At 33.8% G+C, this 22,176-nt stretch overlaps 1 protein-coding gene and 1 long non-coding RNA gene across 2 annotated transcripts; one reads left to right on the forward strand and one right to left on the reverse strand.

The window, feature by feature from the left end:
* Window positions 1-232: 232 nt before the first annotated feature.
* Window positions 233-11,989, reverse strand: LOC123654223 (protein FAM13A-like). Its single transcript, XM_045590138.1, has 9 exons — window positions 11,966-11,989; window positions 11,210-11,404; window positions 10,893-11,073; window positions 10,559-10,692; window positions 8,259-8,540; window positions 5,845-6,072; window positions 2,250-2,366; window positions 720-905; window positions 233-494 (listed from the first exon to the last, which is right to left on the reverse strand). The coding sequence occupies exons 1-9, from the start codon at window positions 11,987-11,989 to the stop codon at window positions 285-287; spliced, it is 1,557 nt and encodes a 518-aa protein (XP_045446094.1). The 3' UTR covers window positions 233-284.
* LOC123654224 lies at window positions 10,620-13,166 on the forward strand. The gene is made up of 3 exons (XR_006743213.1): window positions 10,620-10,729; window positions 10,983-11,142; window positions 12,851-13,166. It is a non-coding gene; the product is annotated as an uncharacterized LOC123654224 (long non-coding RNA).
* The last annotated feature ends 9,010 nt before the right edge of the window (window positions 13,167-22,176 follow it).

Below are 22,176 nucleotides of genomic sequence, written 5' to 3' on the forward strand. Positions count from 1 at the left end.
GTTTAAAGCAAGATTTTGCTTTTAAAAATCCTTTAAATCCTAGACTAAAGCTGTATAAATGTACTTCTAAACGCAAACGTTACAAAGTGCACACCTTAACGGTATACTTTACTCAAAGTTCAAAAGATTATGCAATTTCACTGGATACCTGGTGTAATTTTGAAGCTGATGAACAAAAAGGTGAACTTTACTTTTTCATTAATTTCAAAGCTAGAGCTAGAGCGCTTACAAGAGCGTAGTATTTTAGTTTTTTCGATTTTAACCGTGAAATACACAAAATGCATTTACCTCTTTTTGCTAACCAGCTCCTCATTACTGTTTCCAGCAGCAGTTTTCTGTTTAGTTATCAGCGCATTGAGTAACTTTATCCTAGCCTTTACAGCTCTGTACCGTTGATATTCTCCTTCGCGAATCTTCCTATCGTCATTTTGAACTTTCCTGCTGTTCTGAATTTCAAAGTTAACTTCGTATTCTTTGATGCTTCGGCGGAGTACCTAAACATAAATAATTTTATGTTACAAAATTTACATAATTCTACAAAAGCAACTTTTGAATATTCCTACGACTATGCAATATTTCGATGTTTAAGGTTTACTCCCTTTTATTCGTTACTTTCTCAGAAAAATATTTGTTGAGACTTTCAGAAGGAAAAAAAAATATAAATAATTCGTATAATAATTTAACTCTTCCAACTGCTGCTTTTGAAATTTTGTACTCACTAATTTAAGAAGTTTAGCTTCACCAAGGGCTCTGGCTAAATCCTCTAATCCAAGGCAATGCAGTCCTTCGTTGGATGGAGTTGCCTCTTCGCTGGTGGTGGCTGACTGGGCTGATGATGTAGACGACGGCATCTCTTCTGCAGTTTCACGAGTTGGGGGCGATTGGAGTGGTGTTTCTACAGTTTCCTGAAAAAAATATGAGAAAAATGTCAAAATAACTTTACAAAAATTGAGCCTTAAATATAACATTTATTTAAATGAATCATCATTACAGCCTATACAGTCCACTGCTGGACATAGGCCTCCACAAGTTTACGCTAAAAATAACGTGAACTCATGTGTTTTGCCCATAGTCACCACGCTGGGCAGGCGGGTTGGTGACCGCAGTACTGGCTTTGTCGCACCGAAGACGCTGCTGCCCGTCTTCGGCCTGTGTATTTCAAAGCCAGCAGTTGGATGGTTATCCCGCCATCGGTCGGCTTCTTAAGTTCCAAGGTGGTTGTGGAACCTTGTTATCCCTTAGTCGCCTCTTACGACACCCACGGGAAGAGAGGGGGTGGCTAAATTCTTTAGTGCCGTAGCCACACAGCACACTATTTAAATGAATAATTAAGAAAAAAATTGAGTTCTTAAACACGTTTTATTTTTACGAGTCGTATGTTTTTCCCATTATAATTAATTGTGTTTGCTCGCAAATGAAAAAAAAAAAACGACTAATCACACCGACAAGTTATTTATTTTTAATTTATTTATTTTATTTAACGAAAAAATAGCACAATAAATGTATAACAATATAACTCAAACATTTAAATCACCGTTACATACGCTTTATGAGGCTAACAATCACCTATCAAAGTTTACAAAAAGTTTACTATTACTCGTAACCGCATAAAATACTAAATATGAGAAGATAAATACACATACATATGTTTTATTGTGATCTATTAATAGTAGAATCACTTTTGACAAGAAGGTAGATTAAAATTAAAGAAAATATCAAGCAGGTAACTGCATATTAACAAACGCACTAGTCGTCACTACTACACTTTTCTTACGTTACTCTCACTACGATTTTCGAGGGTTTCCCTCGATTTCTCTGGGATTCCATCATCAGATCCTGGTTTCCTTATCATGGTACCACTCTTGGGATATTTCCTTTCCAACAAAAAATGAATTATTAAAATCGGTTCATAAACGACGAAGTTATCCCCGAACATACATATATGGTTGAATTGAGTAACCTTCCCCCTTTTTTGAAGTCGGTTAAAAAGAACTTATTAAAACCGTCGACCATTATTAAAAGTTTCAAATTGGTCATTATTTTGCAAGCCGGGCAAAAATATAGTAAGAATATATACATTTATAAGATGTCAACACTATTTGGAAACATTTATGAAGATGATTTTTATTTAAAAACCAGGTAAATAATATTTTTCCGTTTTATTTTTATTCAAAATTCATAAGCTGTCGCGTGAGTCTATTGATCGATAATGTGATGTATTGTAACATTTTGTATTTGATATCACAAACCTGAGATGAATCAGATGGCTTTTCCTGTGAATCACTCGAGCTGTCCACGCTGGTGTTGAAGAGCATAGTCTCGTGTTCGTGGATCGTAGCCAACTCGCCATTCGTTGTACCGATGATCTGAAAATTTCGTAACTAGCGATTGCGATTGTCAGATTTGTTAATATTACTTTAATAAATGAAACTATTTATTCATTTCGTTTAATGGCTTTAAATGTTGCCAACAAAATTTTAATTCGCATAGTATATACTGTTATTATCAACTTCGCTACATAAAATGGATTTAAGTGTTGGTTGGTTAGTGGTATTTTTAAAAATATAAATAAGTTTTCTGACCCTATTAGTAGTGAAAGTTATAAATTTTGTTTTCGATGGACTTAATTTTAGAGTATGCGGAAGAAGCAAATCCAACGTAGAGTTAAGACCGTTTTGAGCAAAAATCTGGAGTTCAGCTCACGAGTTTCCATAAAAACATAGTGCTTTGTCATCAGCAAAATATACTGTTTTTGAAATAGGGATGTATATAAGTTGCATAAATAATTTATGTAGGCTAAAAACAATTTAGGTCCAAGAATACTGCCCTGTGGCACTTCATAGGTAATTGGAATTTCATTACTAATATAATCCAGTTTAACCATTTGTTACCCAGTTTAACCAGTTACCGAGTTTAACCAGTTGTATCCGATTTGTTAAGTACCATTGGAATAAGTCCAATTGTAAGCCTCTTACTCCCAAGGTGTCTAGTTTTATTAACAGTTTGGACGTAGGAATGGTGTCAAAAGCCTTAGCAAGGTCAAGGAATATGGTCACTTAGTTGCGGTTATTTAATTTGCTTACTTCTAAAACCGAATTATTGTGGAGAAATCAAATTAAACTTTTCAAAGAACTCTACTAATCTATTATTTATTTAATGTTCGAAAACTTTCGAGAGAGAGGTAAGAATAGGGCGCTATAGGGCGATAATTATGAAAAAACTAGTCATTAAATTAAAAAAAAATTAAACATCATAACTTGTAAACATCATCTCCCTTAAAAATTGGATGAATAATTGCCTTTTTGAAGGCTGTCGGAAAAATAGCAGTTTGAAAGCACAAGTTGAAAATATAACATAATACTGGTGAAAGTAATAAAGAGTGTCTCTTTAAAGTGGCTGATGATATTCCATCCTATCCTGTTGCTGCATTTGTTCTTAGAGAGTTAATTACAGCTATGATTATTTTAGGTTCCTTTTCATTTAAAACACAGGTTGAGACGATGGGTCTTTGCAGGTGATTTTATCAGCTAGATTTTTTGGTATATCAACAAAAAAATTGTTTGTGAGTTTAGGTAGATAGTAGGTGATTGGGTGAATGTTTTGATTTTGATGTATTTGTATTCTTTTTCAATTTGTCCCAGAGGATCTTTTATGGCAAAAGTTTCTATATCCGTTTAAATAACTAATTTTGAGAATACTATTGTTGGGCGACTTTTTTATTTTTTTATGTAGTGAATGTGTCATATACACCGCATCAGCTTAGGTGTAACCCAGGGTTTTATGATTTTTTTCCTAGCAGGTAATTTAATAACATTGGCACTATTAGAAATAGTACTATTTAGAATATTCACCAGGGTCTCAGCAGCAATATTCCTTAATAGAATAAATGGGGGTAAAATCCATTTCTTTAATTTTTTTATACAGTTTTGAAAAATCTACTTTTGTAATATTATTAGAGGTTGTTTCGAATTTAATTTTTTTTTACAAAAGATGCACAAAATTGAAAAAAAATGTTATGTCAATGATTACTGTGGTTTCAAGAATTAGAGAAATTGCAGGAATTTTAGTGTTTAAACTGAAATGATCAAGACAGTCGAAACCTCTAGTGGGGATGGTATGAGCGGGCATGAAGCCATGAAATGCCAAAGCGTTGAGATAGTCATGAGCGCGTGTGTTAAGGTATGTGGCTTTATATCCAAATTTATGTCACCAGTTAAAACGACTGAATTGAACTTAGCGAAGATTGGTAATATGTTCGTTAGTAATACTGTTCATAAACGGGATATTTAGCGACTGAACACGAGACTTAAGTCTCGTGAACAAGATATTCGCAGTTTATGTCGTAATATCGAGCTCCGCAAAGTGAAAATAAAAAACATGGTAAATATCCCGTTTATGAATAGTTTTAGTAATAGAAGTAACCATGTTAATCTAAAATCTTATGTTAGTTAGTGTAGAGATAAATAGGTCTATATTGTCAATCGCAGGTGATCGATAAGGGCATAGTATAGCTATATCTGTCCCAATATTAACCGAAATTCCAGTAGTAGTTCCATAGCGCCACAAATCTACCTCCGTACATGACATCAAGGTTGTCTTTGATATACACGATTACACCATCACTCTGATTCAATTATTATAATTATTTTTGGTACAATTTGCTGAATAATTTGTTAAAAAAGGCATTTTAGTATAACTGGTACACGATAACCAGCATCCCGTTAAAACAATAACATTACAGTTAATGGAATTCGTTAAAGTACTGTTTGCAAAATTAAGAAGTTACATTTTATTGATCTTATGTTCTAGGTGAAGATTTTAAAGTAATACTGCGGTTGCTTAATATATAGTTGTACCTGTTCTGAAGTACATAAAACAGATTTAAATTTTTTTTCTGTTATAATCCCTGTTTTTAATACAAAAAACACATCATGTTCCATACGGTAGCCATAAAAGACAACGTAAAAGTAACCTTATCGTAAATTAATGTGCATAAGGGTTAGTTAAGCGTACGTGTAATCTTGTAATATAAAAATGCGTACATATAGTCTCTTATAAACATAAGAGACTATGTTTTGATATGTTATTTTTGATTATGTGGAAAATTATATGAGCGACCAATGGAGAAGGGCATATGGTACAGAACTATGCAGAATGATCCTTGGAGGATACCAATAAAAATGCGTACATATAGTCTCTTATAAACATAAGAATATGCTGTTTTGATATGTTATTTTTGATTATGTGGAAAATTATATGAGCGACCAATGGAGAAGGGCATATGGTACAGAACTATGCAGAATGATCCTTGGAGGATACCATGGTTTGATGAATGTAAACTGAGTGAAATACGTTAATACGCATTTAGAATCCGTTCCGGTCACATTCCACTTAATAAGTTTGGTTACCTGTTGAAAAAGGTACCATCTCCGTTGTGTACCGAATGCGGCATCATTTAAGATGCAGTTCACATTATAGTGAAATGTGTCCGAAATGAAGATACTAGAAATAATATGCTGCAGATAACCTAAAATTTTAAAGAACTTAGAAGTTCTAGTTCAATTTTAGCTTATACTCTTTCAGAACTAACTAAACTATGTACAAGACGCCCGACAGATTGATAATTTAAACGAATCTAAGTTGAAATATTTAATTCTGAAATATTCTGAAATATCGTTACCATCCGAATACTGTCCGTTAGAGTGAAGGAGCCTGCCTATCGCTGCCGTATGCGTGAGAGAAAGGGAAGATGGACAGACTCGCGCCGTAACGCTTTACGTTTTACCCTCCCATGAGAAGTATCACTTCAAAGAAAATGTAGATATGTAAGTAGCGAGTACTCACGGCATCGGGTCGGAAAGCGGCAAGCGCCCGCTTGACTGCGCGGTAACGCTCGTAGAGGTGTCTCGCGGCGCCTCGCTCCGCCGAGTGCGCGGGCGGCCGGCCGCGCGCCGCCTCTAGACGGAGCAGCGCTCGCTGCACGCAAGACTTCTCCGCTGCCAGTTGTGTTGGGCTCCAGTTCGCCTCCGGTACGCTTGCGCGTCCAGACGCTTTGCGACAGAATTCCACCCACTGCGAGGACATCACTTATTGAAGTGAAAACTTCTTTAAGCCGCGTTGGGCACTTTTTGTTAGGGGAAATCTGATGGGTTCGCGTGACTGGCGCACGTGCAACGGCCGTGTGCTGTGCCTGTTAGACGCTTTTTGGATGGGTGAAATCTCGTGCGTTCGCGTCACCGACATGCTTATACTAGTATATTTTATACAGCTGACGTATTGTGCAACATTAGAGGTGTATCTAATACTATTAAACGAGCAATTCTTGTATATATATATATATGTATATTATATAGAATCTGAATCTCAGAAACGGCTCCAACGATTTTCATAAAATTTAGTATAGGAGGTTTTGGGGGAAATAAATTCATCTAGGGTTCATTTTTAGAAAATGTCGTTTTATCCCTGTTTTTAGGGAATGAAAAAATATCGTTAGAATATGAAGGTAAGTTTTGCAATTGTCAAAAAAGTTGTAATAGCTCGGTGGGCAATCGGCTGGTCGGGATAAACTGAGAAGATCATGGTTCAAATCCCCATGTCCCTGATCAAGTTTTTTTTCCTTTTTTTTCTAATTGCACTCGTTATTTTTTATTGAAATAAGCAGTTCTTATTTTTTATTATTATGTCGGTAAAATCGAAAAATATTATTCATATTTTATCATTATTATTTTTTAATTATTTTTTATTTTTGATTTTTTTATATTTATATATTTTTTTTACTGTCGTTAAAAAAACTATTCATGTTTTATAAATATATAAATTGTATTTAAATATGATTTCCAAAAAACACGATTTGTTGGAGCGCCTATCAGTTTTTGAGGAGCAATTACTCTCAATCTTGTAATTGTGTGATTTGCATCAATTTTTAATTTATCGTCATTTTTATTTTATTTTATACATTGCCTTTGTTACACATCGTGCGTTAATTCATTATTAATAATTGTGTTGAATATAATTAATAATTGGTTTCCTTATCATGGTACCATTATCATGGTACCACACTATCTCCTTTCCAACAAAAAAAAGAATTATCAAAATCTTTTCATAAACAACGAAGTTATCCCCGAACATACATTAATATATATATGGTCGAATTGAGTAACCTCCTCCTTTTTTGAAGTCCGTTAAAAAAGACTTCCAAACCGGCCGGACATCCAAACCGGCAGCGCATCATTTTAACTCTCTCTTCTACTAATCCTTCACGATTTACTAAAAATACCAAGCTGAGCTCGGTCACCCAGGTACTTATTATAATACAAAAATATACTTAGAAGTATAAAAGTTAATCTGAATAAACGAAGATAAAAAACGTATTTACGGAAAATTTTATTTTCTCCTTTGATCAAATAAATCTAATCAATGTACTCGTAAGTCACATGTTAATACGCGAAAATATAACACAGAACTAAAAAGCTGATCAAATAAAACATGTTTCTAACCTCTTCAATATTTTAAAATTTACTCAATAATGTCTAATTTATATTTCTTGTGGTATATATAATCTGTACTAAATACTAACTATATAATCTGTACTAAAAATAATACTGTTTTCAAGCAGTGTTGTGTTCCTGTTGGTGAGTAAAGTGACCAGAGCACCTGGGGGTATTGGGGATAGGGTCGGCAACGCGCTTGCGATGCTTCTGGTGTTGCAGATGTCTATAAGCTACGGTAATCGCTTACCATCAGGTGAACCATATGCTTGTTTGCCGACCTAGTTGTATAAAAAAAATAGTTATTTAACTTTATTACAGCTGTGTAAACTGCACAGAATAACGTTGTGCAAAATGCGGACTCAAAGCCCGCCTTTTGCACTATTACCAATCTGCCTGAAGACGTATATGAAACGTTATTCGAAGTAGGGTGTAGAGGCGCAAGTGTGTACGTTTTATGAATATTGATGATAAGGAAAGAGGAAGGAAGGATCGTCAAAGGATTTCTTATGATAACAATCAGGATCAACTGGATTCGAATTCCCGAAGAGAACCGATGACAAATAGCAGAAAGGATACATATTAATACAGTACAAAAATCTACTTCGAAGAAGAACCTAACATAACTCATAAGCGTCAACGTTTTCGTTTCTACTACCAAAAAAAGTCTTTATACATAGCTGTGTTCGTTATTATCATTACGAAGTGTCAAATATTTAAATTTCAGTAAAGATAAGCTTTAGATAGATTCAGGAGAAAACTTGTACATACCTCTTCAATATCTCGTACCACTTCAGCCATAGGCTTATCGCTTTTAAGCGCTGCATCGAGTTTATCGTCCCTTTCTTTCTGCAACTTTGCAGCCTGAACTTTCAGCGCATATTCCACGGGATCTGTTTTGATACAGCGCTTTTCTGCTTGCAAATTTCTTAATGTTTCATACATGCGAGTCAGTTGGACATCGGTCATACGGTCACTCTGAGTCATGACGTAGCCATTTCGTGCCTCAAAATCGCTCTCATATTTAGCAATGTTTTTCTTCAAGGAGTTGATCTGAAATTATAGTTTCTAGATGCATAAAAATATAAATCTAATTTACGTCTGTATATTATGTAATAGAATATCTCGATAAACCTAATATTCATTATGGAAAAATTTACCTACGTAATGTAATAACTATCTACTTAAATGTAGCTAAATCTATAAAAGTCTTAACCCTTTAACGCATATGGGACACATTTGTCCCCGTACGTTTTTTCAGTTTCCTGCACTACGTATTAGTTTAAATCGAATTAAAAAGTTTGCATTTATAAATTTAAAAGTACGTTTAACGATATTTTAGCCGAGATCACTGAACAAGACGGATTAGAAAAGAAATAAATAGGCCCAAAGTTGTGAGTTTTTCGTCAGCTGAAGTTGTGTTTTAGATTTTAATTTTTATAATATTTCTTCAGTTTTATGTTGCTATTTTTTTAATAATTCTATTCTGTGGTTAGTATTTTGCAAGTTTTATCTGTTTTTCTAATGTTTTCATTACTAAATATGGTTTTTTTACGAAAAATCGAAAAGGGACACGGGTGTCCCAGTGTGCGTCAACGGAGCCTTTTGTCATATGTTTGACTACCCTCTAAATTTACTATATTTAAATCATTATTCTTCTAAGTCAATGCAAATTTTGATTCAGTAGTTCGAAAACATGTCTACTAGAAGGACTAGGGAGTTTGCGTTAACGGACAGTGAGATTTTGGAATATATAGTAGCTGATAATAGTGGCGATGAGGATGAACTTCTTTTGGACGAAGAAGATCAACAATTTCTGGCGCAAGACATTGATTGAACTTAGTATTCCTCCGAGTATTAGCGAAAAAATACAAAATGAAGAAAATAGCCAATTGCAACAAGAAATTTCACAAACAAGCACAGAAGCTGTACCCTTGTTCAACTGGAGAAAAAACTCCTACATACCGCATCAATTTCATGATCAAGAAGGCTACAAATATGGCGAAGTAAATATTTTGGATAATCTTACTAGTTCAAATTTCTCTCCTATAAATATTTTCAACACATTTACAAATTTCGATCAATTAATTGACGACATTATTGTACCTGAATCGGAACAATACGCATTGCAAAATGGAAGGTCTTTAACTCTCTCTAGTGCTGAGGCCAAGGCTTATATCGGAATGGACTACGTAATGGGATATCATATTTTATCTTCTTTTCGCTCTTATTGGTCCACAGAGCCTGATATAGGAGTTTCTTATATTGCAAATATAATGCCATGTTCCCTAATTGCTGATTTTTCGTCTCGTCAGAGAAGTTTTCCATCTTCAGTAAACACAAATAAGCGGATAAGTCATACGCCAAAAAGGGAAACGCCTTCTCACTTCACGGTGAAGTGAGAAGGTGAGGAAGTGATGAAGGCAAATATAAGGAAGAGATGTGTCCAGTGTGCCAAATTTCATGTTGAGAATTGAACAAACAATACATGTTCAACGTGCAATGTACATTTATGTTTTACTTCTGAAAGAAATGGTTTTGCAGAATACCACTAAACATTTTTTTGTTTTAGTTTATAATTTTCTGTTGATATAATAAAAACATTAATATCTACTCTATTAGTGAATTTTTTTGCGAAATAACGATATGAAAAACGTGTGTGAAATTGGTACATTTTGCAACCGTTGACGCACACTGGGACACATATGTCCCAGCCTGAAAAAGACATGAAAAATAATAAACTATTATTTTTTTCATTATTTTATGTTTAATTAGCTCCTAATAAACCATTATGACTAGTAAACATTTTTGTTTTATATCTCTAAACCTTATGTGCGTGAAAGGGTTAAGTAAGAGCCACAAAAATGATCTAACGAAAATTAAAAAGAAGAATAAACCAGAAAGATCTAGACTGTAGAGGAAATATATGATCTTAGTTCCCACGATCTTGCAAATGATATCATTATAAACGGGGTAATATCTGGTTTTATCCAGGTGTAATTACTTCCCCCAAATTGACTCTACCACACACTATACTTTAAATTTGTTAGCAGATATTGATCAAAATCTACCTTCTTGCTGATCTTTTCGATGCGTCTGTCAGGACTGGGTTGCACGCGACGAGGCATTTCACTGCGTTCATCACGCCGTGTATGCTCAACTGCGTCTCCAGCCGTTACGTACGACCGCTCATTATCTTCACAAACTGTACCATATTGAACTACATTGGGAAAAATTTATTGGTAATTTTTTTTATTGGACTGTATTAAAAACTACCTATGATTTCGACAAATTTATCATTGTGACTAACACCAGTTAAATTAGCATATCAGAAATCTAAAAAAATCTATCACAGCGTACACAAGGTAAAGTTTATTAATCAATTTTGAAAGAGATATTTCTTACCTTCTGGTTTTTGCTGTACAACATATTCAAAATGTGGTGGTGTGCCACTTCTAATCTCCTCTGAGTGATTCAGGCAGTCGTTTTCCTTAGGCTGTCGTGGCAAGCGCGCTGGTGCACGGCGTCGCTTGCCGCCATACTGTGGACGTCGAGCGCGGGAGAGGCGTTCCGCTCGACGTTCCGACTGCAAACAATTTCAAACGGATAAGAATACTACTCACTAATAGACCTATGCGTCTAATTGTCAAATTAGGTTAATAACAGAAGAAATACAATTGTTGATAAAAATTTTCCATAAACAGAATCTATAAAAATCTCACCTCAAGTCGGTTATAGTCATGCAGTGGGGGAGGAGGCGGTGGCGGTGGTGTTCGCTCCTCGCTGTGTGGTCTGCGCTCTTTTCGCTCGTGTGCGCAACCGGAGTCACGGCGCTCGCGTCGCTTGCGCGCCTCTCGCTCGCACTCCGGCGCAGCCATATCTTCCTTCTCCTTCTCTCCCTCGTTCCGCTGGCAGCACTGCGCACGCCACCCGAGCCCAGATATTACAATCCGGTGTTCGCTTGCGCACTCTGAATCGTGCCCGTAACCCTAACGTGTGGATGTGATTGATGAAAGTATTAGTGTGGTCAAATAAGGCACCTTCGGATATTCACGACACGTGGATTGTAAAGCCCCTTGCGGTTAATGGAATGTCCAATTGTGAATGTGGTTTGATGGTAGTGTAATAGCTCTAATGTTAAATGTACAAGTGTACATATTCAGTAAACTTTGCCTAAAGCGAAACTTCTAAGTGGCCCATCTATTTTATGTTATATTAAGCTTTTTCCCATATTTCACAAAACGACCTACACATTAAGCAAGGCTACTGAAATATCGAATCTAAACCGAGATCACATCTCATCAGAAAAACTCTCGACTACTTTTTTCAGTAACCTCATAATAATTGATTATTGCGAAGCGAATGGAAAGCTATAACAATACTGTACAGTAAATTTTGATGGGGCGATATATTGTTAAGGACACTACGTTTTATAAAAAAAATCTAATAAATGAAACCCCACTGCTTTTGACCTGTACCTGATGAATTTCCAATAGAACCATGTTCGCTTCAGATTATAAACTTTAATTCGAAATTAAATTCCCGAATTTCCAAAAGGGATCGGCCGTTACGTGGTTCTGAAATTAAATTATTTCCGACACTCAAGCACTTCATTATACAATGTGTATTTATATATGGATACAAGTTTACCTTTGTTTATTAGTCAGTTGGCTGTGTTCCAAATGAATTATATGAAATTAAGTCAAGAATATAACATTAAACATATAGGTCAAGACTTGGCTCCGTGGAGTCTGATATTTTTTATAAGTAAATAAGTTGGTTACACTTACGATGCAATATCTAGCAGCGCCCACTATCGAGTCAAATATCCTGGAAATGTTGTGCCGGCTCTGACTGGCCAGGGTCGCGTTGGGTCCCGATTCAGGCCGAGACCCTCTCCGATAATCAAATACCAACCACCAATAACCGGGCTATTGCTTATCCTTTGATGTAAAACAAAATGAAAGAAACAAAACGAAACGGTATGGCGAATTCGAACGCCGTTTTGCCGGAGAACTATACACTACACTAGGCCGCTCGACGTTGCCGAAAAATGTTTATTTGATGATGTCGCTCCTTTGCACCGACATATCTCGATCCCGGCACATATTGGTACGACACAAACAGTCTTTATATATTCAACTGTCCGTAGAAAATTCACGGTTGCTTCAAAAAATGCGTTGACACGAGTCTGTAATTTAGCATTGAAATTTGAGAATTAAAGTTTAGAGCCTTTTAGCTCCTAGCAACGCTTACGCGCAATTTTTATTTCTGTGTCCGTAAACATTTTAGTTTTATATTAATTGTGATTTTAAAAAATTATTTCAATTATCGTCTATCATTTTATCTTGTCACTTTTACAGAACACAACAATGCGGCCGATAAAGGAAAGGGCTGATTCGTAACTGTAGTGCTCCTGTAACAAGAAAACAATACTTTTATTCATAATTAAAGCGTAGGTATAAAATAGTGGTTATAAAATATATTTATAGCTTTAATACTTGTAATAATATGTATCGTCTTTACTTGACTTTAATAGCATAGAATTTGTGACGCTAATAGTAAGAATGAACAAATCTAATTAGGTTGACGTTATTTATTTATTTTTGTCTCTAACTTGTTAGGCTTTATGCTACGTTGTAAGATAATTTATCTACTAAATAAAAAAGTTACGTATAATTTCATGCTTTTTTATACACTACAGGGGTGACACTAGCTTTTAATAAGTGTAAGTTTTCAATAAACATAGAACTCTAGTTACATTTAATAATTAAATAAAAAAAGAAAAATACAATTGAGGTGGAAGTCTGTATGTATATGTATTACAGTTACATATAACATAGACAATTATAGCACAACGACAGTACAAAGGATCTAGAAAATTATTCCTCGTCTCATTGCCTCAAATAATGATAGAAGAGCTGGGTATTTTTTTGCGCGAATCGGAACTACGATTTTACGGGTAAGTAAAACTAGCTGTATTTTAACACTTGACAAAAAAAAGGAATCATACTTTACTTTTATTCTATATCTCGTTATAAATAAAAATAAAAATGAATCACTTATAACTTCCGACATACAGTCACTAAATCAAATAATTCTTTATTTATTCTTTATTTATTTAACCGACTTCCAAAAAAGGAGGAGGTTCTCAATTCAACTGTATTTTTTTTTTTTTTTTTTTTTTTTTTTTTTTTTTTTTTTTTTTATGTATGTTACATCAGAACTTTTGACCGGGTAGACCGATTTCGACAAATTTTGTTTTAATCGAAAGGTGGTGTGTGCCAATTGGTCCCATTTAAATTTATTTGAGATCTAACAACTACTTTTCGAGTTATATCCAATAATGCGTTTTTACTCGACGCTTTTTTCGTCGACCTACGTTGTATTATACCACATAACTTTCTACTGGATGTACCGATTTTGATAATTCTTTTTTTGTTGGAAACGGGATATCCCTAGTTTGGTACCGTGATAAGGAAACCAGGATCTGATGATGGGATCCCAGAGAAATCGAGCGAAACTCTCGAAAATCCGCATTAACTTTTTACTCTGTGTACCGATTTTGATAATTTTTAATTTAATCGAAAGCTGATGTTTATCGTGTGGTCACATATAAATTTTATCAAGATCTGATAACTACTTTTTGAGTAATCTTTGATAACGCGTAGTTCCTTGACTATTTTTTCGTCGATCTGCGTTGTATTACTTGTCGATGTAATTGAAGTCGGTTTTTTTTTCGTTTGCGAGCAAACACAATTATTGGTCGTACCAACTCAGAAACCTTTGTGGGCTCATGCACAACACTTTGTTGAAGATCATGACATGATCAAATGCATAGTTTACGATTCTATAAAGGACATACAGATAAACATTCATTTGTATATATGAAAAAAAAAAAAGATATTTTATTTTTATATATTTACAGTTTATTGAGTATTAAATTAAAAAAAAAATGAAAATTATGTGGTGTCATGGGACACCAGGTAGGAACGAAGTGCCTTCGTATAGTATAGAAGCAGCACAATTTGAAAAAAAAAGATGTTGAATTTTATATATATTTTCTAGTTCTTGATTATTTATTTATTTTTTTTGAATTTTTATATGAATTTGTTAAAAGCTCAAAAATTAGTTAAGTATGAGAAGAAAGTTAAGTCTTTTTTAAGATGGGAAACCTTACATTGCGCTCGATTAGATTAAATTCAAAATTCTAAAAATATTTTTAAATTTAATGAAACCGTACCTAGAAGCAAACCAAGGCTGCGGCTAAAATTTTTAATGTTTCAAATTAATGGAAGTTTTAATTTACTTTATTTGAACAAATTAATTTCATGAGCACTGTTAGCGATAATATTAAATATTTTATTTTAATAAAGTACTTTTGTAGAACATCACTCTTGTGTAGTGGTGTGTGTACCGTGTAGGTGCACATCGGCGATTACGGTTTTGATTCACGCTCTTGATGGATATTTGTATTTGTATAAATATTTTTTCCTGATCTGGTTGTCTGTCCTTGTGGGAAGACCCACTGTACCTCGAAGAGCACGTTAGGCAGTCGATCCCGATTGTTATCATAGACATCTGATAGATCGTTACTATAGTATACATCCGCCAGCCCGCAATGGAGCAGCATGGTGGATTAACCTCCGACTTTTCTCCTACACGGAGAAAGATGCCTATGCAGTGGGATGTTACTGGCTGAATAAATCGAAATAATTTATTTTAAATGATTGCTTTATTTTTTTTTACTGGTTCGATATGCTTAAAAACAGTTTTTGTTTTATAAAACAAAAACAAAAGTTGTATCTTTTATAAAAGACAATTTGTAAATGTTGTGTAACTACTACGTCTTTAATACAAATTATTTAAACTGTACAGCTAAAGTGTAACTTAAAAAAAAATTTAATAAACAAATAAGTAACATAGTTCTATGATTTTTGCAATTTACTTCGGCGCGAGCGAAGCCGCAGGTAAATGTTAGTAAAACATAGATGCGGATCTGTAACAATTCATTGTGGGTAGAATTCTGGAACACAAAAATTGTAACGTAATTTTACTGTAGAGTAAATTTATGATAGATACATCAAAATAAAAGAAGTACTTCTTATCTTATTTACTGTTTTTTAAGAGTAATATAAACAGCAAGAGTGACCTATTTAAGCGGAGTTCGATGATCGCGAGTGGGCGTGTCAGTGACGAAACGCCTTATTTCATCAATGGAGGCTTTACATTATTACAGAATAATTATCTGATATTGTACCTATCATTATTGACATCAAAATAATAACGTGATAATTATCAAAATGTTACGAATAAATAATAATAAACCGTACGTTCTTGAAAGAAAGTTTCATTATATTTTTAAATTATTTAAAAAAAAATTGCAATGACTACTAATTTACCAGAAAATAATAGTTTTTGGTATAAAAAGTTAATTTTTTTCCAATTTATATTTAATTGAAAACCAAAAGAGTTTAAAAAAATAAAAAGCTCCACAATAAATATATGAATCTTAATTTAATAATCATGGCGATGTTAGTATTAAAATTAATGCCATATTCATTTTTGTTTATAAAAAAAAATTAAAAATCTAAAACACCATTGTTTGCCTTCGCTTGTCTTGTCACAATGCAGCGCATCTTAATTAAAAAAAATACAGTGATTAACGCCATTATGTAAATCAGTACAGCAAAAAAATACTCAAGCTTCTGAAAAATAATGCTTAAAGTGGGATAAATATTATGTAATGGTAAAATAAAAGATTATTTTGACAAAATGATATGATTTGAGACAATAAATTTTATTCATACGCATAATAGTTTATAGAAAATTATTTATTAATTTTAAAATAACCAAAAAAAGAATATATCAGATTAATCGACGAGGAAGCCGGTATATATATGTACATGCGTACATTACTAGTACACAAGGAGAATAACGTCCTTGAACGTAACAGCATTCTCATGTACCACATTATTATTAAGTAAAAAAAAATATTGGCTTACCTTATCAAACAGTCTAGAAGAATAGTTGTGTAATCACAAGAAAATAAACAAGGAAGTGAAATTAGTTTAAATGGCGCCGTAAAATTGAAACCGCTGAAATGTCCGTACGGTAGCAGTCGGCGAGTGTGACTGAAGGGAGGTTGGGTTGGGGCGGGTGTGATAGGGAAGAGCAAATTATCGATAACCTCTCGAAGTATATATTTTTTTATTTGTATTATTAATAAATTAAATTTAACTAATACGATGACGACACGTACAGGAATTTTTGTCGCAATTATATGTATAATGCTTAGATCTTTACTTAAAGTCTAGTAGGAAGTGTGGTGTTATCCCATCGTAGAGTTATGAGAGTTCGACAGATTATTTCGGTTGAACGCACTTTCAGAGAAACGTCAACTTTATGGAGGCCTTGAATATGTAATTAGTGGAAATAATAGTCGTCTCGTTAAACATGTTTGGAAGTGGCGACTTATGAGAAGCATATTTTGTACCTAAAAACAAGGCCAAAAGGAATTGGTCGTTATACGTCTTACGTACGTTTTAATGTTCTACCTATATAACAACTACCTATAAACATGGACATTTACGTAAGGATGAGCCACAAAATCAAGATTGCTCAGCAAGCACTTAAGCATACACGTACAAAATTATAGCTTGCTCTACAGCACAAGCTGTCGTATATATATTACTGTTTAAATACTGACACGGACCTAGCAAAAATATCGATATTTTTAAGTATTTTAATTCCGTTTTATTCCCTAATTTATTGTATATTTCTAAGAAAAATATGCATGATTTTAAGTTCTTTCTATTACGCCATTTAAAGTAAAATTTTGTCGATATCGATAAAGTACAAATACCAGGTCTAATGTAGATAAGTATACCCAAGTAAACCCACAGAGAGCCGGCCGGTGCGGCGCGATCCAAAACTTGAGTAAAGAGCATGATGTACAGACTTCTTTCATGTATTGTTCAGACCGATATTTACAAAATCGTCTTATATTTGAATAGTGTTAAAAATAAACAAAAATGGAGTCGTGAACTGAAATCTTTATTTAAATCTTACTTGTACGGTTATTCAAGGTTTCTCTAAGAATTGGAGACTGATTTAATCATAAATTCTTTTATCTCTACCTTCAAAATTATATTTTCAAACGTTTAGGTACTTCATTACGGACAGTTAATTTAAATATTGTTTATTTTATTATTATTTTAATCTTGCATATAATATATGATACTGATTTATCACACCGGTGTCTCTTGTTTATTTATTTAAAACTAGCTTTTACCCGCGGCTTCACCCTCATTGATTTTTTTTAAATAAAAAGTATTCTATGTTACTTCTAATACCTTATTACGTGATCGGTTAAGTCGTTTTTGCATTAAAGCGTAACAAACAAACTTACATTCACCCCTGGTTGTTATCATGTACACCTGATAGCGATCGTTACTCATAATATATCCGCCAACCCGCATTGGAGCAGCGTGGTAGATTAAGCTCTGATCCTTCTCCTACGTGGGGAAAGAGGCCTATGTCCAGTAGTGGGATATTACAGGCTGAAGCAAATCATTATTTATACATATCAGTATCTACCAAACATATTAAATTTTATGTAGCAGTTGACGAATGCAGCATTCTAGACTAACCGTATATGAAAATAGCTTTGGTATTTAATTATTTACATAGTCATGTGTTATTTTTATACATTGGCACTAGTTTATGAACATATTCGTCTCCTACGTCACATTTTATATATTGAGTTATAAAACTTGATATTTATTAAATAAAAAACATTTGAATTGAGAACCTCTTTATCGGTTATAAATAATTATAGCACTGTGAAAATATAGTAAAAAGTTGTCTAAAGTAATATTTTACCAGCCGAGATTGCTTTTGGATATGTTAAGGCTAACCTATATTCCCGAATTAAAGCGCCCACGGAGCCACAATTAAGATTTTAAAAACCTATATATATATATATATATATAATATATATCGTGTTCAATGTTAATGAAACATTATATAGCGAAAATAACTTATTATTAAATTAACTTATTATTATTATTATTAAATTAAGTTATAAATTATATTTATTATTATTCTTATTATTATTGTACTGTGTGGCTAGTATTGAAGAATATAGCCACCCCCTCTCTGGCCGTGGGTGTCGTAAGAGGCGACTAAGGGATAACACAGTTCCGCTACCACCTTGGAACTTAAAAAGCCGACCGGTGGCGGGATAACCATCCAACTGCTGGTTTTGAAATACACAGGCCGAAGACGGGCAGCAGCGTCTTCGGTGCGACAAAGCCAGTACTGCGGTCACCAAACCCGCCTGCCCAGCGTGGTGACTATGAGCAAAACACATGAGTTCACGTTATTTTTGGCGTTAACTTGTGGAGGCCTATGTCCAGCAGTGGACTGTATATATATGCTGTAATGTTGAAAAAAATTATTCTTATTCTTATTTATGTCGAAAAATTAAAGGTCTACTAATATACATACTCTGAATATTTTGCTCTAAGAAATAACTCTACCTAAAGTACAGCATACTGTCTACCTAAAGTGAGCGTACTCTTCGGGAAGTCTCTATAGTAGTGTTCCAGTATTAATATGCCTCATAGACAGCTTAACTTTTACTTAACATTAACTATAGAAGAACCTTTTTATTTCTGATCCAGTATACCTTTTATAGGCATATATTTAATTTATTCGTATATTATAATTGTTCTTGTTTATAGAACATTCGAGTACATATAGTACAGGCAGTCTGAAATAAAAATACTGACATAAGTTTTGATATAGTTATCACAAGCTCTATTATTAGTTTTTATCAGAAGCTGCAGATAAAAACCGTTCTTTTTCTTTTGTCTTTAGAACAATCTGTGAGTTAATCCGCGATAGTAAAATATCTTTAAAAAATTAAATAAACTTTTTATTGTAATTTTAACCGACTTCAAAAAACTGGTGATGGGGTCCTAGAGAAATCGAGGGAATCCCTCAAAAACCCGCATAACTTTTTACTGGGTGTACGATTTTAATGATTTTTAATTTAATCGAAAGCCGATGTTTATCATGTGGTCACATTTAAATTTCATCGAGATCTGATTACAACGTTTGGAGTAATCTTTGATAATGCATATTTACTTGACTATTTTTTCGTCTACTACGTTGTAATAAGCACCTCTACTTTATAAAGGTGATTAAAAGAGTTTCATCGACCTAACGATGATGATTTTTTTCTGTTTGTCATTAAATATGAACAGTTAAAAGTTCATTTGTACTATCGATTTCTTAGAATATTGAATATTTAACACAATCGTGCAGTGAACGAAAAATAAATAAGTAACATCGAAATCAAAAAGATTGCTCCTTTTACTTTTTTGTACAAAGTTTTCTTTCTTATTATGTAGTTTTAGGTAGGGCACACCAGGATATATCCTGCTCAAAATCGGGATCGAGGACGTCGTTGTCCTCCAGATGAAGACAAGGAGGCTCAAGATTCACGACAGCGTCTCGCACGCTGTAGTCGCGGTGACTAGGCACACCAACACCTGTGTCTATTACACCGACGACCGTGACGACGCAATTGGTCGCTTTGTGGCGAAGGCAGCGGAAACTTCTGAAAAAGACATCCTCGAGCACAGCCTCAGGATGGCGATTCACTACAGGGATGCCGCCGTCATTAAGGGTGTGCTCGAAATGTTAAAATTGTAGCACACCTTATTTGTAGGAATAAATTGTATAAGGAAAAAACTTAAGAGTAAGAAAAAAATATATATATATATATACTAATAATAACATAGGTTAAGTGTATATTGTAAGTAGGCCAAGTAGGCCATAAGTGTACATATACGTTAGCTAGACAATAAGTGTACATATATTATAGATAGCAAGTAAGTGTATATATAAACATAGATAATAATAATTATTATAATAGTGACAACAATAATTAAAGTAAGGCGCAATATAATTCTGTGTCTTTTTGCATGTAATATTACATTAACATACATTAACATTTAACATACATTATTAATGTATGTTAAAATAATTTTGGTCGGTGGACTCACGTCTGCATTAGGGATACTAAGATAGAATAATTAGGTCTCTTAGTGTAAGCTGCAGTAGTGTAACAAGTAAACGATCAGTAATAAAACAAAAAATCGGAATAACAAAAGCATGGGCACTTTAAGCCTGTGGACATAACTTTATTTATATAAAAAAAAAAAAAAAAATCGGGATCAGTCTGACTAGGGAAATATTTTAACTATACAAAAGATCACCTATGAATATATATACAACAAATGATCTAATCTTGGGTTAGGTTAGAAATCAATCTTTTGACAGTTTCAGATTATGAATATGGCTAACTGAAAGAAAAGCCATCTAATCAATTTCATATTAAAAAAATATTGTAACGTAATTCGCCACGTTACAGTCACAATTAGGTGTTTATATATGGTGCCCATGACTTTACGTACTATACGAGTATATGTATATTGAACAGACACAGCAGAAAATTTCCTGCTCAAAATTTGGGGCAGCCTGTCTGGGGACGTACCTCAATCTTACAGAAGACGGTAGGTAAGTAATACTACTTTCAAGTAGTATTGTGTTCCTGTGGTGCGTAAGGTGGCCAGAACTCCTGGTGAGAGTCAGGGGGAGCGTCAGCGACGCGCTTGTAATGCTTTAGGTCAGTGTTTCCTAAAGTGGGCGATAACGCTCCCTTATGGGTGCTGCAGTACTAAAGGGTACAGTAAGAGACCTAGAAAAAAAATTGTGGCGTTGTGTAGAGTCTTGGGGGGCGATTTGTCATTCAACCTATAAGGACTCTCGACTACAACTTGTGAACATCAACTAATATTCATCAAAAGATTGCTCAAAACTAATTTATACACACTATAAACTAATTTATCCTCTTAGTGGGCAGGAGATAAAATAATTTGAGAACCCCTGCTTTAGGTGTTGCAGGCGTCTATAGGCTACAGTAACAACTTGACATCAGATGACCAGTACGCTTGTTTGCCGACCTAGTCGCACAAAAATATCTGTTTTTTGTGGATGTCGAAAGTAAAAACATCGGCGTTGGTGCTATTTATATCCCAACTGGATCAGAAAGGTTGTCAATGTACTTATGTTTAACATGTGTAAAATTAGATTATTATATAAATATGTATATATATTCAGACGTGATGTGTGAGCGTGGAGTGGCCAGTTTACCTTCTTATCTCATTAGGTACAAGATTAAGTTGAGGTCACTCACCGTTCTATAAGTAGATACTAAGCTGTAAGTCAGGTCTAATTTAATTACACGTGTTTACAAAATGTAAATACGTATTTGTTCTATAAATAAATGTTCTAATAAAAATTTTGTTTATGATTTATTTATTTTTTCTCATTATTTTTAATTTAATTATTGACGTCAAGTTTTTTATTTAGAAAATAGGATATAGTATAGGTATAATATATACATAAATAAGAATATATCCTAACCATCAAAAACTAGGCACCTAAAGTTTAACAGTGTAATTCTTTATATGTATGTTGGTTCTGAGAATCGAACAACATCTATTTTTTATCCCCCTAAATGTTAAGGGTAGTCCACCGCTATTTTTTTTTTAGTTTTTAGATGAATTATTTTTTTTTTATTTTATTATGATTTGGCGTTGAATAATACATACAA

This window comes from Melitaea cinxia, chromosome 6, assembly GCF_905220565.1.
Source record: "Melitaea cinxia chromosome 6, ilMelCinx1.1, whole genome shotgun sequence".
NCBI classification, from domain to species: Eukaryota; Metazoa; Arthropoda; class Insecta; order Lepidoptera; family Nymphalidae; genus Melitaea; species Melitaea cinxia.